The 22,468-nt window shown below is 44.7% G+C and overlaps 1 protein-coding gene across 2 annotated transcripts in view; it reads left to right on the forward strand.

Annotated features, from left to right (window-relative positions):
* Window positions 1-494: 494 nt before the first annotated feature.
* JKAMP (JNK1/MAPK8 associated membrane protein) overlaps window positions 495-22,468 on the forward strand; it is a 59,424-nt gene continuing 37,450 nt past the window's right edge. The window contains exons 1-4 of one of the 2 annotated variants that reach the window (XM_078660613.1): window positions 495-625; window positions 1,527-1,615; window positions 6,764-6,921; window positions 12,833-13,039. In XM_078660613.1, the coding sequence (XP_078516739.1) occupies window positions 622-625; window positions 1,527-1,615; window positions 6,764-6,921; window positions 12,833-13,039 (458 nt within the window). In that variant the 5' untranslated portion in view covers window positions 495-621. Of the gene's footprint in view, window positions 626-1,486; window positions 1,616-6,763; window positions 6,922-12,832; window positions 13,040-22,468 lie in introns of those variants that run through there. The other variant, XM_078660612.1, reaches the window with a different exon arrangement.

The following is a 22,468-nucleotide window of genomic DNA, read 5'->3' on the forward strand; positions in this document are numbered from 1 at the left end:
ATACTAGATTCGGATATACAATGTACTTCGTGCAGTTTTAGTGGAATTACCTCTCAAAATGTCACATAACATATAGTATACACCTTAAAAATATATCTTATGTAAAATACGTGATATATTCGTTAAGGTACTTCCCAAACAACTTCTGCGCAATGTCAATAAACTAAATGTTACTGTATTAATTCTACGAAAATATGATACAGTCTAGCCATTTGCTTACTACTACAAACAAAGATTCAAAGCCGAGCAATACTTTCATTGTGACACTTTTGGAGTCTGACTTCTTCATGTGTCTAGCACACGCTCTATATCCAAGTAGTTTATGTCACTTTGTTACCAAAGGTAGCGTTCCAAATGCTACCGCTTAGAAACTTTCCTGTATAAGCTATTCGTGTCCAAGTTCCAACTCCTTACGTAGTCCACGCCCACACACGCTGTCCAATCAGAACCCAGAAGAGTTCTGTTGTGAAGAGGCGCTGAGACGTCGCTGCCGTGCACTCTCACTAGCTGTCGCGCCCTGATGACGTCAAAGGGTCTGAAGGCAGACACTGACAGCATTCTGTTTTATGGGATCTTCCTGCAACTACTTACGGTCCCCTGCTGCTGGGAGACGCGCTGACCATGGGTACGTTCTTCATTCTGTTTGCTTCATTACCGGTCAATGTTTTGAGTCCAGGCATACCCTAAATTGAGCAGTTGTTTGTGTGGGCGAGATGCATCACATTTTTCGCACACATAGATGCACTTGTGGGACATGCATTATTTTGCTCATTGTGGTGGCTTGCAACGGCAAGGGAGTCTTGGTCCCTCCCAGACCTGGCTGTGTAGAATCCATCACAGATCGGAGTCTCACTCGCCCTTTCACGATGCGCTAACTGTAACGTACATTAGTGTGTTGTTTTGCTGAATGTTTCAATCTGGACAGACGCCACTCTATGATATTCTTTTTTTATTTTTATTTATGCGTTTTTATATAGCGCGAACTTTACCCGAAGGCGTCAGAGCGCTTCACAATAGGAACAGAAAATTACAAATGAACAAAATTACAAAAGCAGATGATAAGTTACATGAGGTAAAAGTGACAATTGTGAGCAAACAAAATACATGAGGTAGCAAACAGTGCAATACAGGGGGAAATAGTGACAAGTGTGCAAGTTGCAAGAGAAAACAAAGTACAATTAGAGGTGTAATACTGCAATAAATGCTAGACACTGAGACACAAGAACAAACGTTACGTAGGCACTGTCTGTCTATGATTGTGGAAGAGGTATGTTAATATGTTAAACTGTGTTGTAGCTCATCTGAATAATGCATTTTAGACGTGAGACCAGATTGCCTGGCTTTAGTACCACTGTAGCTAAATGTTGTCAAGTAATGCTATTTTGACTGTACTGCTGCTTTCATCGGCTTTTTCTCAATTTGGTCTTTATTTTGTAGCAGAAAACAACTGTTCCTGATTGTTCACAGGTGCTTGTTTATGTATTTAATGAGGATCACAAAGAATATTATTTTGTCTCCTCTGTTAGCCGTCGAAATGTATCCAGCATGCCTTGGGCTTTACTGTGGAAAGACGGTGATTGACGTGAATGGCACAGCAATATACGGAGAATGTGGGGTGAGTACTCTGTTTAACAATATCTAATACGACTGTGACTTATATCAAACCTGTTTCTATATTTTATGAAATGTGAAAATGCATAAAATGAAGCACTGAAAACTGCCTACCTCTCAGGTTTCTTTTGTGAACGATTTCTCTTCATGTTGAGGCCTAATCAAAAGTTGTATGAATAAAAATATAAATTAACGATTAGCTAACAGATTATTGAAGTACTAGAGTAAAACGTAATGCCCTATCTAAAGTGATTGTTCAATATTCAAGTACAGCAAGAGGGTAATTTAGAAAAAGGTGGGCAGCTTTCTGGGGCAGAAGGTAAGCAACATCAATGACGTTCCCATGAATGGAGTAGCACCGCCCGCCTATTTAGAGATCCCGACACCCTGGCTTCCAGGAAATTAGTGTGGAGGACAAGACCTCAGAACTCAACAAACAGACACAATAACATATTGTCCATCCTATTTGTTATCTTTTAGCTAAAAGAAAGTATTCTAATCTCAAAGCATAACGAAATACTACTTAGTTCAGTAAATGATTCGGGTACGATATTGTAATCTTATTTATGATCCTCAGGTGCTACACACCTCCCAATGCCCTCTCCCCACTGTAGGAATTCGCTTATGTGTATTGTCTCTGGTATGTGGAATGGGTAGAGGCCTTAATGAGGCACAGGTGCAGTTCACTGTTGATTAGCCCACCGGCTAGATGAATAAATCGCTTCGGAGGCTTTCACTAACTTGAGTTCACCCAGGTAAAAGTCTTCAATTAATGTAGCAGATTGTTCAGAGTGTGCAGTCTCTTGTTTTTGTTCTCTACAAGGCTCCATCTTTTCCTTCTCAGTGGAGCTGCAGCTATGGTGGAATTGGCTGGTGTGTGCAGTGTACCAGGTGCCGCTTGGGCAAATTCATTAATGCTGAGGCAGCGGCAGTGACCTCTCGGGCATGAGCCGTTGGTTGGGATGAACATGGCAGGTATAAACAGTGGGTCCCATTTTTGGCAATTGCTGCCTCCCATACCTGATGCAGAGAGGTGCTTGGTTCTTCATTAGGTATGCGTCTATGGCTGTTGCAGCATCTCGGCTGATCAGGCAGCAGCAGAATCAATCTCTCAACACACAGAATGGATGCCATTCAATACCTTGGTGATTCGCTCTAAGTGCAGTTTACAATAGGAAACTCTCAGAACACCAGGGTGGCCCTCAAGACTAGCCACTATTGGCTTCACTCCCCCTCTCATCAATTTCCTCTGGGTGTTCCCTAAACCAAAAACACGCTCCACTTTCCCCCGTACAATCGTTCCTCCTGCAGGGCCAACCTCTCTCATTTTGTCTCTTGGAAGACTTCCGAGAACTGAGTAGACCTTCATATCCTCCAGCCAGTAAGTGTAGACTTTAAATGGTGTCCCCTCTCTGTAAACACCTGTCACTCAGCAGTCCTACGAGTACTTGCAGAGCACTACCCTATTTGGTCATAAAGAACTTGAACTGGGACACCGCTGGTTGGTTTGTGTCTCACTTCTATGCTTATTTTCCTGACAGATGGTGTGATTCCACTGTCTGAGGTCCAGGAACCACTTTTAGGCGTTTCCCTTTCAAATATAATTTTCTGTCTGCAGTGCAGATACAGCTGTTGTGCTAAGTGATGACTCTCGCAGCAGGGAGCAATAGGTCTGGCTGAATCCGGAGTATTCAAAACAGTGGCACAATGAAGTGGGAAGTCTCTGCAATTAGCTATCATCGGTCTGCCTGAAGCATTCACAAGGACAGGCAAAAGGACAGGCCCTGTCTAGAAATATCCTCTCCTTGAAGAACAGAAACTGCAGTCCAACCTCTCACCCCTACCACCTACCAAATAGTGCTCCAGAAGAAGTAATCAGCAACCCTCTGCTAAGACTGGCCTTTTTGCATTTCTAAGGGTAGCCCTTTCTCCATCCTTCCTCACTTCATTGTCTAGGTCTCCTTATGCAGCCGCAGGTTTGCAGTCAATACTCTTCCCACTGTCTGGCAAAGTTGCTTTTGCCCTCCATCCCATTTGGCTGGCTAAACCAGAGGCCATCCAAAATGTATCGCCCTCTTCCTTAGACTCTTACCTTACACAGATTCTTAAAATATGCTATCAATTGCATGCACCCAACATGCAAATAGAATGTCAGCACATAAAAAATGAAACGTTTTGGGAGCAGGGCCAGTAAACACACTTTTCTTGACACAGAAATAAAGTCTGGTTACACTAATGATTCACAAAAACTCAGTAGACCGCCACCACGCCTTATGTGACTACCCCATGACATGGATTGTATTCCCTTCTCGTTCATGAGTGGACAGAACACGTTTTTGACTTTGCCTTACTACGGCAGTCCTAGGCACCTGCACGCATGCTATATTATCGTGATTTCAGCCCAAACAAAAAGTCAGGATACCAGTTTCACATGCACTCAGGCAGCCAGAGTACACATCTGTTTACCATGTAGAGGACCTTCCTAGCCAAACACCTGCTGTGAAATATGTAGTGCATAGAATTGTATTGGCTCCCAAATTCACCATAACTAAACCAATTGTGTCCAGCCTTTGTCAATACACAGAACGCTCCATCGAAGGCTGTCTACCAGCAAGCCAGTTGTGGTGGGCATTTGGCCGTATTTAGGGGGCTCTGCAGAGTCCACCCATAAGCCAAGACCTTTGCTGACCCTGCCAGGGAACCAGTTGTGCTGGGCTTTTGGCCATGTGTAGTGGACTTTGGGAGCAGGGTTTGACCATAAGCCAGGGCCGTTCTGTCCCTGAGCCATTCAACCATCTGTGCACAACATTTGACCACACATAGCAGGTTTTAAGGCCTAGCCTATTGCAGGCCCTGAGCAAGCTCAGGTTCCACAGTGTTCACTGCACATTGGTCACTTGTAGTTGAGTGGTGATTTATTAATATTTATTTTTTTCTTTTCCCCCCAAGATTAGCTAAAAAAAAACACATTGAGTAAGTTGCTGACACCCGTACATGACTTTTGAACTGCAAAACCCGCAAAAGAGGGGCATTCCTAAAAAATAAATTGTTGGCATTATTCCCTTCTAGCAACCCCTCTCCCTCAAAACATGCCCTCGGGGTTAAAGGAATGCTCTTTTATGCCCCCTTTGTCAATGACTTGAGGACTATACTTTGGGTCCTACCATCGTACAGTGGCCTCTGCAATAACATTTTCAGTTGATGGATGATGAGCAGGTTGCCCAGATACTTGTCTCTTCCAAGGATCTGTAAATCCCGCATTATATGAAGGGGAAAAATGCTTCTTTTTCCTATCAGATTTCTTTTTTCCCAAATGTGCTATCTTCAGAGTATTCAAGGATCCACGAATAAGTAGTCCAGGTAGTACTAACATTAACTCTTTGAAGCCTGCTTTACACCTTTTTGTAATCCAGATTTCTCAAAAACAACTGAAAGAATTTACAACAAACCACACAAAGGGTCGCTCCTGAGTAATACTCTAGTTTCACACCAAGGTCCTGATTTAAATGTTGGCATAAAGGGAACTTCGTTGCAATGGCTCCCTGCCAGGATTATGGTCTGGTCGGCTTGCCCGATTTAGAATTGGGCAGACCATTGGCTTGACGACGGTGCCGTGGTCAAACCCCTGTGATAGAGGAAGGACTGTCAGAGATTTGGCTGCATGTCCGCCCACCTAATTTAGATAGGCGGACCTACGGTCGGTTTTCAATGCCTGTCACAGCCAGGAAGAACCTGACGGTAAGGTGTATTGAAAAGTGCTCAGTGCCCCCCATGCCATGGGAGCAAACTCACATGGCGAGATGGGAGGGGGGGCTGCACTGTTTGCCTTTTTCTTCCTCAAAAAGAAAATGGCATTTTGAGATTTTCGTTTTAAAAACAAAAATAACACTGTAAGTGTATTGCTCCGTCATGTTGACAGAGCTGTCCGTCAAACTTTCAATGCATTGACAGGAATCGCTGTGACTATGGTTCCTGCAAATGCTAGAATGTTCACTGGGCCGGAGCTATTTCTACATTTGCCGAGAAGCACCTCCATCAGGGCAGTCCATTAATTTGCTCCATCACTCTGGCAAAGGAACTGGTCGCCTGCCCAGATTTAAATGGTGCCCCAAGTTTGGTGTCATTCTGCTTAATGGATTTGAGAGAAATGTCTTTTATTTAAGAGTTAACACAACTTTTTTGCCTCTCTCTTTTCTCTATTTGCCCATACCCTCAAACATATCAGTACAATCCTTGGCATGCCATAACTATGCCACTTGTTCTATTATATTTGACTGTTTTTTGCCGATTCATCAAACTGCGCCAAAGTTATAGGCTGCAAATCATAGCCTATTCTGTGGGAACTGGGCCTTAGCCGAAAGAGTGAATTCAGACACAAGGGAGAAAAAACTTGTGTGTATTAAAAAAACCAAATGGTATCGTTATTCCTGATTTCTATCTGTCACATATGGTATATCCTGGCAGAGCATACAAAGTATTTGCAGTATTTACAAAATGGTAAACATCACTTACAACGAAACTTTTACAACACACTACCATTACAACGCGGTCATTACAACGCAAACTATTACAACGCATTGCGCTGGGGGGCGCTCTAGGATAGGGAATAGGTTAATTTACTATCCAATAACCTTCCCTAGTGTCCACGGGGACTGGAGTTGGAATAGTAAATTAAACTATACACTATCCAACACCCAAAAGCGCTATGCGTTGTAATGGTATGTGATGTAAAAACCGCGTTGTAAATGCAGGCGTTGTAATAGCCTGCGTTGTAACGTCATACATCCTTACAAAATGGCTGAGTCAATTTGTGATGGAAAGACAATGGTGCAATAGGTACTTATGCTTGCGTTTAAAATAAGTAGATAGTGGGTGGTGGTCTGCAGACTCAAATCTTTTTTTTTTTTTTTCTGTTAACAAAATGACAATTCTCCATTGAAAAACTGAGTGATGTACACCAAATGTTAAGAATATGTTTTACAATTATTTTTTAAACCATGACCAAGTAGTATGGACCAATAGGGCATATGCTTTTTAGACAAATAGAGATGTTTCTGGTAAAAGCATGTTTTAGCAACATACCTTACTGTATATTAATAGAATGTTTTACTGAATATCCATCTGCTAACATGTTTTTTTTGATTATTTGTAGGTTTGTCCCAGAGGGCAAAGAACAACTGATCAGCTGAAAATTTGTCGACCCTGCGAAGAATCTCCAGAGCTTTATGACTGGCTATTTCTTGGTTTTATGGCCATGCTTCCATTGGTTTTACATTGGTTCTTCATTGAATGGTATTCCGGGAAAAAGAGGTTTGAATTGTTCTCCATAACATACACTTTAAGTCATTATGGAAATTATATTTTAAATGGCTTTCTGAATTTTTGTTGATTAATCGCTGCAGCTTGGAAAGACTTTCAATTAGTTTGTGTTTACAAAGTGCAGTGAAACATTTACATAGACTGAGGTACTTTTTCCAAAGCAAATGTTTAAGAGAATATTTTCAAAAAGATAAAATGTTTGTCTCTTCTTTCTTCATGTTTTGAGTGCTAAGCAAAATTTGAGTTGTGGCTTATTTTAGAGGGTAAGCTATATTTCCCTAAGCAAGACTACTTTTGAAGTGAAAAACTTGAAATTAATGTCCCCCTACTCATAAACAAATGGATGTCCCTTACCTCCAAAACGAATGGTCTAATCCAGTGATTCTCAAAGTACGGCCTGGGGGCTGCATTTGGCCTGCCTAGCATTTACATGGGACCCCCCATGAACAGCAGTACAGGGCTACCGTTTACAGTGCACTAACATTCATAAAGATGTTAAATAAGAAGCAGGCATTTATTTACTGGCAAATTGAAGTAAAAGAAAAGATGCACAGAAGGTGTCCTGGACAACTTTGAGAATACTTTCTTTTTTAAAGTCATCTTGCAACCAACGTGCAAAAATGTGATAACGTCCCTTCAAAAGCAAAAAATGTATTTCATTAACTTGCAGAAGTGTTTCACCTCCGTACACCCGATTAGGTCCGTGCATTGAAGTTTTTTTTCAAAGTGACAGTTTTCAAATGTGAATTTAGAAACATTCATGCCCTCCCCTCCCTGACAACACCGCCCAAAGTGAACTAAGAGACAAGTCAGTTATGTGTACCCTCTGGCTGGCCTGGATTGCTGTTCTACATTGACAACATTATAGTTTATTAAACCAAACACAAGAGAAGATTTTGTGCAGCGCACGTCTTTAAGTCCTGTATTTCGAGGTCCTCTTGTATGTCTTAATGAAGAAAAAGGAGGCAACGTGAAATAAAACAATTGTTTAGGATCGTACAATTTGGACAAGTGGGGGAAGCAGGTATTGATGGCAGGTGTTTTGGTTTCAAATTGAACCACTAAAATGTACATTGGTCGCTTCCCCATCTCACACCACCCGCCGTCGACAACCGTCACCCTGCTGGCATCAGTGCGGCCTTTAGTCACAACACAGACCAAATTTTTGGGCCCTTGGAAAAATCTTTGAGCACCCATGGTCTAATTCGACACAAATGCTCGTTTTACCCCACAGTGCTTTTTCTTAGTCACTTAAGTGGTGGCAGCTTATGCTTTCAGTATACAGACTATGATAATACAGAATCCTTTAAGGCGGTGCAAGTTCCACTACCAGAAAATTTACATGCGTGTGATGTAAAAAGACAGTTGCTACACCTCCCACTTCTTCTTAATATTGCTCTTCCACCTGACAGGTGCTCACTTCCTCTGTAGGCGTTCCTTTGTTTGTGCACATATGGTGGACTTTATGCACACCTTTCAAATCCTTGTTTTAATGCTTTGAAAATGTTTTCGGGAAAAGGATATATTGTGTTTTCAATTCCTCTTTATGAGATACATACATTTAATTTGGCTTCAGTTATTTTTTGGTATTTGTCAGCTTGCAGCTGGTGCAAGTCTTGGTATAAACAAACTGCACTTTTATAGGTACATATGTCGTAAAAGGAATGTCTTTTATCTACCATGTAAAGTGTTCTCCAGATGTTGTGGACTTATTCTTGTTATATGTTGCATGGACACAAGATCCCAATATTGAAAAGTAAGGACAGGTAAACTTTGTTGCCTTACAGATTGATATATTGGACATGGAGATATGTAAAACATTCCATTAAAAAAGTATTGTGTTGTAAAAGCAGTTCTGTTTTTTTTTGCATGCTTTTTCTGGCTCACTTCAAATGTTGGAAGTTCACCTCCCAGCCACATCATGAGTTTGCCTTCTCTATACTGAGCAACACGTTTTTTTTTGTTTAGCTTGTCTATACCACAAATGTAGCGCTCAAAATAACTCCCAATAAGTGTACTTCCAGAGGGTAACCTAGCTGAGACTTATTCTAATATCCAAAGTGGCACGAACACCTACCTGCAGTTGGAAAAGCTCTGCAAGTATTTGGATGTATTGGAACGTACCATGTGGAAGAGGAGTTAAATGTATCCATTCACCACAAAGGTCAGGATTCACATCTCCCTCTTGCATTGTTTCTCTGAAAACACACCTAAGATAAATATCAAAAGGCCTATGTTGGGACAGACATCTATGCATGCATTGGAAACTTTCCCACACTGCCCCTTGATTTATCCGTGCCTTCCCTATGTTTTCTTAGGTATATGCCACAATCTGAATACAGTGATTGTGTTCCATGATTATTTTAATCTTACGTAACAGGGCACAAGGCTCTGCTGATTAGTAAATGGTCTAATGCAGCTCCTACCCCTTTATGCAAGGCTTTAAGGTGGCTGTTGGTTGGTGGAAGCTGATCATTGTACCTGGTGCATAGGCTTTTTTATTTGTGGTGGAGGAGTGTCTGTGAATAGGGTCCAACTGATGACATGACGGCCTACATGACCTTGGACCCAGGGCCATTTGCTGAAAATCTGTTGGAGAATAGTATGCTGGGTGAAATATACATACGCTCCTTTCCAAAAATCTGCCTCACGCAGGTCTTCATTTATTCTTCTTGTTTTCTACTGAGTTATGCCTAGCAACCTAAGGACTTTGGCTAAGGGATGTGGTATCAACTATACAAAGTTATTTGCATTTTATCAAATGGATTACTAAGCCTGCATTTATTAAATCTTATAGCACATTTTACACCTAAAAAGGATTAGATTAAAATGCTTTCAATTCCTTCACACACCGATACACTCCACCAATTCATGCTCATTTATATAGTTTTATTTTGTTGTATTTGTATTTACTGCATAGTTTAAACCCGGTGCTCAAAGTGGAGAACCTTTATAGGTGCAGAAGGTAGAAAAAAAAGGTATTCACCACCACTGCCCGACTGTACCTACTAGTTGCACATATGTGAACCAGATGCTACTCTAGATAAAGCTACATATTTAAACTGTGTCTCACACTTTTTCAAATGTTTCACAGTCCCTTGTATGAATTTTACAAATTGGTAATTTATTAGGACTACCCTGCAGGCAAAATTGCACTGTTTCTTATGCTGTGGTCACTGCGTTTTTTCCCCATAAAAAATAAAATAAAATATGGATCAGATATCAATCGCATCTGAGCAAAGTGTGAGTAGTTATATGTTTGCAGTCTGAAGATGGCTTGCGCAGCACAGCTCAACTCTCATAACCCTAAGTTGTCAGTTTCTTTTTTTATCACAAATCGATTAATTTGGTTGTAGCAAGGTTTCACAAAAGCCTATTTTATTTGAGAGCATGTTCCTCAAACCAGACAACGCAGAAACAGGATTGGAATGAAGTGCTCTTGAAATGTGGCAATGATCTTTGTTCTGTCAAAATTAAGCAGGTCTTTCTATAACTAAAGCTTTTCCCTGCTGTATGGTCATTGTTGCTAAATTGTAGTTTATATAGTGGGGTTTTCCAAATATCCAGTATTTCATAATGAGCTAGCAACTGGTCTTGTCATACAAAAATGACTGTAGGCCTGGATGTATATTCCAACTAAATTAACACCGATTGTGTCATCTGGTACCAGTTCAACCCACTACACCATATCCTGACAAGGGGCTTTCTTGGCTGCTTGGGAGATGGCCTCTGTCTGCATTTGTCCATGGTTTCAAACATTAAAATAGCTTCTTATTTGGTTGGCCTTGGATTCTGACGTGATTAACATTGTCTCCATCCGGCAAGTACCATGTATATATTCTGATACTGTGAAGGAGACTGTAGCCTAAGCCCAGAAAGAGACATTTGCCTGAAAAAGGACCAAGTCGGTTGCTCTTTTTTTTTTTTTTATCTGCCCAAGAGAAATCATATGACTCTGGAGATGTCCTTTTCCTGCAGCCTTCCTTGGAAAAAGGAGAAGCTATACTGCCTGATTTGAGATGAGTAGCAGTTAAATAATGAGGACTAAGGCCAAAAACCAGATGACTGAGGCCTTTTTATAGGTTATCTCCAGAGATCGAGCCTCCTAATAACTGCATACATCTTTCAGCACACCTGGCGAAAGCCAGGGAGCACTGTCGGGTCCGATGTGGAAGTAGCAGAGAAACATTCTGGGAATGCCTTTCTGTCGAACTTGCTTTGGAGGTCCCTTACTAACTGGATACCACCCCAGGCTTTGTGGGAGCCTGCCTTTGTTTGTTTCACCACCAATGCCTTTCTTTGTTTAATCTGAAATCGTGGTTCCTAAAGTTCTGTTTATATCAAAGTTTCAGAAAGCAAAATGAAAATGTTGGGTACTGTTAAAAGGATTTCTCCAAGAAGCAGCTGAAAAGCAAATGATTGGAGCCCTGCTCTTTAGATTTGATAAGAATATGCATATATAACGTTTTGCTTTAACAGTTGATATTCTACTTTATTTGATAAATTGTGTAACAAACACTCTGAAGGTTCTTGGAAAACCGACCTAACCTATTCTCTATTGTGACTGGCTTCGACATACTGTGATATTTTTTTAATGTACAATACGAAGTAGTTGGATATCCGATTGACTAAAGTTTGCACCCGTATCTTTACCTTAGGGAACTTGCAACCTCGGTTAAATCCTAAAATTGAGCACAGCATTTTTCATTGTCATTACTTCTGACATGTAGGTCAGATTAAAAATAATCATACACTGTTTATCACAGAGAATAAGTCGTTCTTCCAGTCCTTCTATATTGCAGACCCTCTTCCTAGTGCTTTTTGCTATGAAATCCCGTTAATATAAAAAGGAGGAAGAGCAGGATGATCAAATATGAATATAGTGTCTGTGGTGATTCAGGTATGCTTGGTTCTTGCAATCTCGTGGTCCCCAAACCGGTCATTCTCCAAATTGAATAAAGCTATATGGATTTAAAACTATTGGTGCTAAAGCTGCTAATGGGCTCTGTGGAAGATCAAGTGCCTGGCACACTATGGGGCTTCCTGGAATGCCCCGTTGCCAAATTGTAAGGCCACCACACCTCTTTTCAAGAGCTCTTACCAATCAAAATTGACCCCAACACTGATTCCAGTCAGAAATGAGAATGACTTGATGGACGTTAATCACCATGTACAAAGTTTTAATTTTTGCCTTCCTATAAATGTTTTAACAGCATGCGTACTAGCAACACACAGCTTAAATGGTATGGGGATGTAATCAATTTGAAATAACCTTGCATTAGATCTGTTATTTGGCTTATTCCTCTCATGAATACAATCAGATTATCAGTTGTTTCAGTGGAGTAAATGTTACAGACGTAGGCAGCCCCTACAGACCCTTGAAAAGGGACATAGACGCACAGTCATTTCAGAGAAATATCTGCTTTGATAAAAGGTCCTGAGATGAGATTGCCTTTGCAGTTTTTCCCAGAATATATAATTCTCTGGTACACCTCTTTAAGTGTCGGCAAACAGCCAAATGAGTGCCACCGGAAAGTGTTCCATGACATTTGATATTTCTGCCCTTCTATCGTCTGCTTCAGATTTGTCCATCCCAGGCCCCATTTTCAAGTAAATGGGTGATGGTGAATAAAATAATGCTGAGTATTGAATTAGAACCTGTATAAATGGTGTCACATTAGGTGTGATAACAGCCAAAGACCGAACAAATGTCAGTTGAAAGAAAATTAAAATTTCATTCAGATGTATCCAACTTTATCTGACATTTTGCGACAGTATATTATTTTGTTTGCATTGTGACATGTAAATCCAGTTGTACCTCCCCCAAACCCCACACACATGTACACTTTATTTGAGGCGAGTATTTGCTTAATTCATAATCCTATTTTCTTTTCGCCTGCAGTTCCAGTGCATTGTTCCAGCATGCCACTGCTTTATTTGAATGTAGTGTCGCTGCCATAGTCACTTTGCTTGTCAGTCATCCAGTGGGGCGGCTGTATATTCAATCCTGCAGAGTAAAGATGTTGTCCGATTGGTATACGATGCTCTACAATCCAAGTCCTGATTACATCACCACCGTGCACTGCACTCAGGAAGCTGTCTATCCTTTGTAAGTAGCTTATAATTCTCCTTACAGAAATCGTAAATGTGTAATCTAAATTAAGTTGTTAAATGTGCTTTGTGTGTTAAAACATTTGCTCACCAATGGAGAGTCATTTTCCACTTTGCAGGGCTAGATAGTAGTGTACTGAAGTGCATGTTAACCTAGTTGACATTTCTTAGTAGCCATAAAGTGTGAACTTTGGTCAGAAAATGAATCCCCATTTTTTTTAAGCATAACCTGGCTAAGGGAAGAGCAGTGTACATAATCCATATAATAGCTCTAAATACAAAAAAGTAACTGCTTTAATGGGATTATGTGTAGAATGTCATTCTTGTAGCTAAATTAATGGCAAGATATATACGTGTAAGATGTACCATGCTGTTTGCTATACAGTGCGAGTAATGGCCTGGATTTCTAATATTTACTTTTTTTTATACAAATTGTATTACATGTTTTCCTCAACTGTCCATCTTCCCTCTTCGATAGATGAGTGTTGGGATTACTGAATGTGTCATTATTTCATTGCTCTAACCATCTGATATCCCATCACATGAAAAAAGGTCATAACAGTGTGCTAACTAGCAGTATTTTAGTTTGTAATTGTTAGAACTGGCACTTTCTGATTGGCTGAGGCAATACCATAGCAAGGCATAACCTACCAATACCGTTGTGGGAATGGGAGGGTGATTACACACACTTTATAACCTGTGCTCACCAATGGGTAGCTTAGCACTGTACGGTCAGGCTTATCACAGAGGCAATGTGTAAAGCATTTGCACAGCACTCACGCACGATAAATAAACTGAGCGTCACAAAGCTACTTCACAATGGATGTATTTAAATAATGTTTGCATTCCTCACAAACATATAATCAACACAACATGAACAACATGTATTTCTGGGCATAAATTATGCTTGGAATTATTACAAGCAGTACTAGGCCTAACCGTGTTAAGATGACATCACTAATATGCAAACTTTGGCAAGATCATAATCTCCATTCCCCCTTCCCTCACCAGCACCCTTATGCGGCGCAACATGATGTCCACCCTCAACCCACCATATCAATTTTTATATTTCAATATCACACAGTTTTAGGATGAACCTTGGGGTCCCAGCGATATCAGAAATATGTACATCCAACAAATTACAACACTTATTAGCAGTACCGCAGGCTGAAGTCGCGTGGGTAAAACCAATGTCAAACTCAATGCTATGCTGGCAAGAAATCTTGGTGCAATGGGTAGCAGGCAGGTCTGTACGGAACATGCTTGCACATATACGCACTCAGCACCCTAATACAGTGCACTGATACTCAGCAGGTCAATTGATAACACACTGCAGACCCTGTGGCCGAAAGCCACCCTCCAACTCACCCCACCGATCCTACACCCATAGAGTGGTGATAACCCGTCCTCCGCCCTGGACACTAGGCCGGATACTGCCAAAGTCACATGCAGTCAGGGTCCCAGGGAAGCAGGTGGGGGTAGGTAGCAGGACTAATTAGGAGGTAGACGTAAATTGGGGATTGGCCACCTCTCGGGACGTTCACCCACCGGATATGGAGCAGACCCAGGCTGAGGGCAATAGTCTGTCACACCAAAGGGTTCCACAAGGGCCTTCTGGCACCAGCCCAGTTCTGCACAGCACAATCTCTTGACCCTCATCCGATCATTCTCGAAAATGCTCTTCCCGCCCAGTCAGTCATTCTCACCACCCAGACCTGAGCTGGACAAAACTACCAGGCAAAACAACGTTGTCAGGGTGGTGGTGGGGGGGCGCCAGTGAGGAGAGGGCAGTTGCCTGCTGAGCTGAGGACCAAACAGGGAACAACTGAATGGAGAATGAAGCAGGGGGGCCTCTTGGAAGAAGGCGGAACCCCGTCAGGTTCACGCTGATCAGAGTTGCTTGCAATCCAGGCCCAATGTCTGGTGCATGCTGTTACGGGTCGCACAAGACAGTTCCGGTCACACGCAGCAATGAGTTGCAAAATCTGTGCCTCCCTGGAAATGGGACACCAAGCCTGGTAGGTGTTGATACCGGGGGCACCAGGCAATTCCGGTCACACACAGGAGCAAGTTCAGCAGTGCTTCACAAGGTAGAATGAGGTACTACTACGTTTACTCCCCCACTACTGAGAGCTGCAACCTTTGAATTGGACATTGTACACAGTGAGCATGCATTTGGCGTGTCGTATAAAAGAGATGTGGCACGATCATCGAAGCCGGCCTTACTGGATCCCGCAACCGGTGAATCAACTTGCCTCCAACAATACGCTTATACATGCCAATGTCCCCATGATGCAGTGTCAACACCCTTAGGTGCTGGCCTGATTTCGGGGGTTCTGAACCCAGCAATCTGGTCTCCAGGCACAATTCTTAGTTCCACTCTCACGCCGCGCTACCAGTTGGATGATGTGGGCACTGCTCTCCTGGTTTCACAAGACGCTGCGGGTCCTCGTAGGAGATCTTTGCCCCTGAGACCTCATAAAGAACAGGGGGCAAGCTAACAAACCCTTGGAGATAATACTTCAGGGTACCACACAGCAGCAGGTTGTCAGCCCAGACTAGCCACTATTCATGATTAAGCCCAGATCTTTTGTGAGCCGGGCTGAAGATGGCTGGAATGCCAGAAACCGGTCCTCGGAAGCTTGTTTCCGGTCCAGGGAAGACATGGCTTGGCAGTTCGGCTGGACTGTTCCCATGAGGCACAGGGTCAGACTGATTTGCATATGGCCATGTCTGAACTGGGGTGGCAGAGTGGGCTAAAGAACGGTGATGGATTAAGCCCAGATCTTTTGACTGGGTGTGAGTGTTTGATTGATTCAGATTCTCCGTCCATCACCACCCCCTTTTGTACCACTATTCAGGAAGGACACACAGTCCCTTTCAATGGCAGTAATCCTCCTTGTGCACCACAGATTCGTCTGGCATTGTGCACCATGCAGTTCCAGGTGCTCCGGTCCGACATCCCCACAAGTGTATCTCTGCCGTGCTGAAGTATGGCACCAATGAACAAGTTACTTACCTTCGGTAACGCTTTTTCTGGTAGATACTATATCTGCCTGTGGATTCCTCACCTTGTGAATATCCCCCTTGCGTCAGCAACGTTCGGAATTTTTTCTTCGTAGCACGCCGGCGTGGACGACGTCATAAGAGCACGGCATCGCGCGCGACTCCGTCTGACGTCACCGACTCCTTATTAGGCCCACGTCGGCGTGATGACGTCAGTTTGGCCCTTTTTTCCGTGCCTTCGAGGCACACGGACGGACCAACGACAGCAAATATGCATATATACAATGTACACAGTACATACAAACCATCATAGCACACAGTGCATAGCAAAGGTATCAAAACCCAAAATATATACAAACAATAAAACCAGGTATAGCAGAGTTGACAACGGGGAGGCGGGTGGGCATGTGAGGAATCCACAGGCAGATATAGTATCTACCAGAAAAAGCGTTACCGAAGGTAAGTAACTTGTTCTTCTGATAGATACATCTGCCGTGTGGATTCCTCACCTTGTGAATAGAGTCCCACAGCAGTCCCCACTCCCGGAGGAGGGTGACCACTCTGCTATACCAGGAAATCTTGGAGAACAGAGCGCGCGAAGTGGCCGTCCCTCCTCACCTCGGTATCCAAGCAGTAGTGCTTTGCGAAAGTGTGGAGGGAGGCCCAAGTCGCGGCTCTGCAAATGTCCTCAACAGGTACACCTCTAGGCAAAGCAGATGTTGCAGACTTTGCTCTAGTTGAATGTGCTCTAATACCCTCAGGAGGGTCCTTACCCGCAAGGGAGTAGCAGATCTTGATGCACAGGATTATCCACCTGGAAAGTGTGCGCTTGTGCACCGCTCTGCCCTTCCGACAGCCAGCAAAACCAACAAACAGCTGGTCGTCCACCCGGAAGTCCTTAGTCCTGTCCAGATAGAAAGACACCGCCCTCTTAGGGTCCAGACGGTGCAGTCTCTCTTCCTCCTTAGAAGGGTGAGGGGGAGGATAGAAGGTAGGAAGGGTAATGGACTGTCCAAGATGGAAGGGAGTAACCACCCTAGGCAGAAAAGCAGCCCTGGTCCTGAGAACCATCCTTTCAGCGTGAATGGTCAGGAATGGGGGCTTGGAACTAAGAGCCTGAAGCTCACTTACCCTCCTTGCCGAGGTGATTGCAACGAGGAAGATCGTTTTAAAAGAAAGAAACCTCAATGGACACTTGTGCAAGGGTTCAAAGGGAGAACCCATTAAGAAGGTCAGCACAAGATTCAAATCCCAATGAGGAACAACAAAAGGAGTAGGAGGGAACATATTTGTTAGACCCCTCAAAAACCTTAAAACCACCGGAGATTTAAAAAGAGAGGGCTGATCCGGCAAACAGAGAAATGCCGATAAGGCCGAAAGATACCCCTTGACCGTGGCCACAGCAAAACCTTGCTGCGCCAGAGAAAGAGCAAATTGTAAAATGACAGATAAATGAGCCTTCAAAGGGTCAACATCCTTCTCCCTGCACCAAGAAACAAATTTAGACCACCTATAGGAATAAATGGACTTAGTGGTGTCACGCCTGGCAGAAAGAATGACATCCACCACATCGTGAGGGAGAGAAAAAGAACTCCAGTGGCCCCGTTCAATCTCCAGGCATGAAGGTGTAATGTCTGGAGGTGGGGGTGTAGAACCTGCCCCTCCATCTGAGAGAGGAGGTCTGCCCTGTGAGGGAGACGGAGCGGTGGGTGAGAGGAGAGGTGGAGAAGGTCTGTGTACCACACCCTTCTTGGCCAATCCGGGGCGATCAATATGACTTGGGCCCGGTCTTGGCGAATCTTCCTCAGAACCCGAGGAATCAAGGGTATGGGAGGAAACGCGTAAAGGAGTTGATTTCTCCAACTCAACTGAAACGCGTCCCCCAAGGCTCCTTGCAACGGATACTGGAGACTGCAGAATGACGGGCAGTGAGCATTCTCGCGAGTGGCGAACAGGTCCACCCGAGGAGTCCCCCACATCTGAAAGATGTCGTGAACCACCTCCGGGTGAAGCCTCCACTCGTGGTCGGCAGAGAACTGCCGACTGAGACTGTCTGCACGAATGTTCAGAACCCCGGCCAGATGATTTGCCATCAGACAAATCTGATGGTCCTGAACCCAGGACCAGAGACGCAGAGCCTCTCTGCAGAGACACTGCGACCCTACTCCTCCCTGCTTGCTGATGTACCACATCGCGGTCGTGTTGTCCATCAGGACTTGAACCGACTGACCGCGAAGGGAAGGGAGGAAGGCCTTCAGCGCCAAACGTATCGCCCGTAATTCCAGAAGGTTGATGTGAAGCAACCTTTCTTCTGGAGACCAAAGGCCCTTGACCTCCAGGTCCCCCAGATGAGCACCCCACCCGAGAGTGGATGCATCCGTTATCACTGTGGCCACTGATGGAGGCAGTTGAAAAGGCTTTCCTTGAGACAGATTGCCTTCCACGCCCCACCAAGACAGATCCGCCGCAGCTTCTCTGGAGATCCTCACTGACTCCCTGAGATCTCCGTTGTGTTGATACCACTGCCTGCGGAGGCACCACTGGAGTGCCCTCATGTGCCAGCGTGCATGACTGACCAACAGAATGCAAGAAGCCATCAGACCGAGCAGACGAAGGACCTTCAGGACTGGAACAACCGCTCCATTGTAGAATAAAGGAATCATCTCCTGTATGTCGTGAATCCTTTGAGGTGGAGGGAATGCACGACATACAGTAGTGTCCAGTACCGCACCTATGAACAGGTTGCGCTGGGAGGGCACCAGGTGAGACTTGGGTACATTGATCGAAAAACCCAACCTGTGCAACAACTGAGTTGTCTCCTGCAGATGATGGAGCACCTTCTCCGGCGACTCCGCTTTGATCAGCCAGTCGTCCAGATAGGGGAACACAGGTATCCCCGATCTCCTGAGATGCGCAGCCACCACTGCCATCACCTTGGTGAAAACTCGAGGCGCAGTAGTAAGCCCAAACGGAAGGACCGCAAATTGGTAGTGCTGCGATCCCACCGTAAAACGGAGATACTTTCTGTGCGACTTCAGAATGGGGATGTGAAAATACGCATCCTGCAAGTCGATCGACACCATCCAGTCTTCTTCCATCAGCGCTTGAAGAACCTGAGCAAGGGTGAGCAGTTTGAGATAGAGGTTCAAAATCCTGAGATCCAGGATTGGCCGAAGCCTGCCATCCTTCTTGGGTATCAAGAAATACCGGGAGTAGCACCCTTGACCCCTCTCCTGCTCTGGAACCACCTCTATTGCACCCTTTCGGAACAGAGCCAGGACTTCTTCCTGCAGGAGCAGCAGGTGGTCCTCCGAACAATAACCTTGGCAAGGAGGGTAATTGGGAGGGAACTCCTGAAAGGGAAGTGCATACCCATTTTCCACGAGATTGAGAACCCAAAGATCTGATGTAACCGATTCCCAATCTCGTAGAAAATGAGTAAGCCGACCCCCTACTGGCCCCACATGATCCAGAATGGTGGATCCAGGGCTGCTTTGCTGATGCGGGTGGGGGTTGGGTATTATTGGAGGAAGTGGAAGAAGAGGAGATTTGACGCCCACGTCCACGACCCTTCTGTCTACCTCTATAGGACTTATACAGAGGGTTCTGCTGTTGTTGTTGGCCTTGTCTGAAGGGACGAAAAGAGGATCTACCAAAGCCTCTAAACTTTCTAGTTGTCGACCCTCTCATCTGGAGACCCAAGGATCTTGCAGTAGCACGGCTATCTTTAAACCTTTCCAAGGCGACATCCGCTCTTTTACCAAAAAGGCCAGTCCCTTCAAAAGGCAAGTCCAGCAACGTAGATTGCACATCCGCAGAGAAATCAGAGGATTTTAACCACGCGGCCCTCCTGGTCGCAATAGAAGAGCCCATAATCCTGGCAACAGAATCAACCGTGTCCATGCCACTCTGAATAACCATGCGTGCAGCAGCCTGAGTGTCTGAGACCACCTCATTAAAGTTCTTTCTATCCTCCTCAGGAAGCTTAGATGATAACTGCTTCACAGAATCCATCAATGCATGGACATATCTTCCTAAAAGACAAGTAGCATTAGTGGATTTAAGAGCCATGTTCCCTGAAGAGAAAGTCTTCTTTGCAGACTGATCCAACTTTTTTGAGTCTTTGTCCGCTGGCACTTGAGGGAAAGAGCCTGCAGCCCTGTTAGAACATGCCGCCTGCACTACAAGACTTTCAGGAGAGGGGTGCGAAGAAAGAAACTCAGGGTCACCAGGAGCCACCCTGTAGCGCCTTGCAACAGATCTTGAAACCGCAGGAGCAGATAATGGTCTCTTGCAGATCTCTTTTATTGGATCTGATAAGTCATCAGTGAACAGTAACGTAGGTTCAACAATAGAAGAGGGAGAGTGCAAAACTTCAGTAAGTATGTTGGGCTTGTACTCAACCGTGGGCAGTTTCAAGTTGAGAAGATCTGCAGCCTTCCTAATAACGACGTGATAGGGTGCCACGTCCCTAGAAGGAGCATCAGAAGCTGAAGGTAAACCCCACTCAGGAGAGAGCTCCAGACCACTAGCATCACGTAGGTCTTCAAAGTCATCATCATGATCAAGAAGTTCACCCTCTTCCACATCTGAATCTTCATCTCCCTTTTCTTCCAGAAGACGCTGAGCCCTTCGTCTCGACCACTCTATTCGAATCGAAGTCGACGGATTCGGTAACGACTCTGACGGAGCCGGATTCGACGTCGAGCGAGGAGTCGGGGCAACCGGAGGACGAGACTCACGGACAGGTGTGGAACTTCGATCCAAACTACGAGGTCGATCCGGAGTCGGCGAAGCCGCATGCGGAGTCGAAGACCTCGGTGGTGCCGTACCGAGCCAAGGTGTAAGAGGCGCCGGCATAAAAGGCATAAATGGAGCTGGGGCGTACGACTGAGGAATGCCCAAATTGTATGATAATGGACCCATGGGACCAACAGGTGCTCCAGTGGGGTACATCGCTCTGGAATACACCCCAAACATCGCATTGAGAAAATGCGAGGGGTCCTGACCAGGACCAGGAAAGGGAGGGTACGAACCTACCGGATGCTCTAAAGGAGGTCGATCCGACACAGGTTCATTCTGACCCTCTTGGTCCACAGGAGTCTCCATCGGAGTCGGAGTTTTAGGAACTACCTCTTCTTCTTCCTCATGTTCCGAAGAATGTAAAGATACCGGATCCGGAGTCGGGGAACCTCCGATGGACTGAGCAGGAGAAGGAGAAACGAAGTCCTTATGGTGTTTGTGAGACTTCTTCTTCGAATCTGAAGATTCCTTCTCCGAATGATGCTTTGAGCTGTGCTTCCTCCTCTTGTGCTTTCTCTTCGAGGAGCTCGAAGCGTGACCCGAAGTCGACTTCGATCTCGATCTTGATCTCTCTCTGGACCTCGACCTCGCTTTGGATCTCGACTCCGCTCTGGACCTCGACGCCGACCTCGACTTCGATCGAGACTTTTGTTTCGATCTCGAGCGTCTCGACGTCGACCTTGAAGATCTCCCAGCATCTCTTCCCTTTACCTTCGCGAGAAGTAGTTTTGCTTCACGCTCTCGAAGCGCCTTTGGGTTCATCTTAAAACAAGATCGACAGTTCTTGACGTCGTGGTCTGAACCCAGACACCACAAACAATCGCTATGTGGGTCGGTGATTGACATCATGCGGGCACAAGACCCACATTGTTTAAATCCTGTCTTCCTCGACGACATCCTCGATGAAGAAACAAATTGCAAAGGAGAAACAGTAAAGATTAAATAATAGCCAGATACTAAGTATCGAGAAGATCCCGAAAACCGTTAGCGTCGGAGACGCGGAAAAAAGGGAACTGACGTCATCACGCCGACGTGGGCCTAATAAGGAGTCGGTGACGTCAGACGGAGTCGCGCGCGATGCCGTGCTCTTATGACGTCGTCCACGCCGGCGTGCTACGAAGAAAAAATTCCGAACGTTGCTGACGCAAGGGGGATATTCACAAGGTGAGGAATCCACACGGCAGATGTATCTATCAGAAAGTTATTCTGCAGTGTGCCTTTGAAATTGGGGGTGGTTTAAAGGGTCTCTTTTTGAACCACAGATGTCTCCCCTAAATTTCAGTGCTATCGCCCATGAGGCTGTGGAATGCAGATCTTAATCTTTATTGGCTCCAGAGGCCAAGTGTCCACACCCCTTCCTCCAATCTAGCCAGCCAGGCCTGTAAATTGCAGAGTGTCGTCGTCCCAATTGAATGCCCATTGTTTTATAGCTTTCATTGGGAAATGCCCAGATTTTCCTGCCTAGCCTCCAGTGTGGGCAGGAGCTAAGCACAAAAGGCACACATAGAGTTTTAGAGCGTAGAAATGCTCACAGTAATCCTGGTAAAACCACCTTTACCACTGGCAAGCGTTTGTCACAGCGAATCCAGTGATAGGAAACACTATGAGGCTGCTCCAC

The sequence above is a fragment of the Lissotriton helveticus genome, chromosome 9 (genome assembly GCF_964261635.1).
Source record: "Lissotriton helveticus chromosome 9, aLisHel1.1, whole genome shotgun sequence".
In the NCBI taxonomy this organism is placed as follows: domain Eukaryota; kingdom Metazoa; phylum Chordata; class Amphibia; order Caudata; family Salamandridae; genus Lissotriton; species Lissotriton helveticus.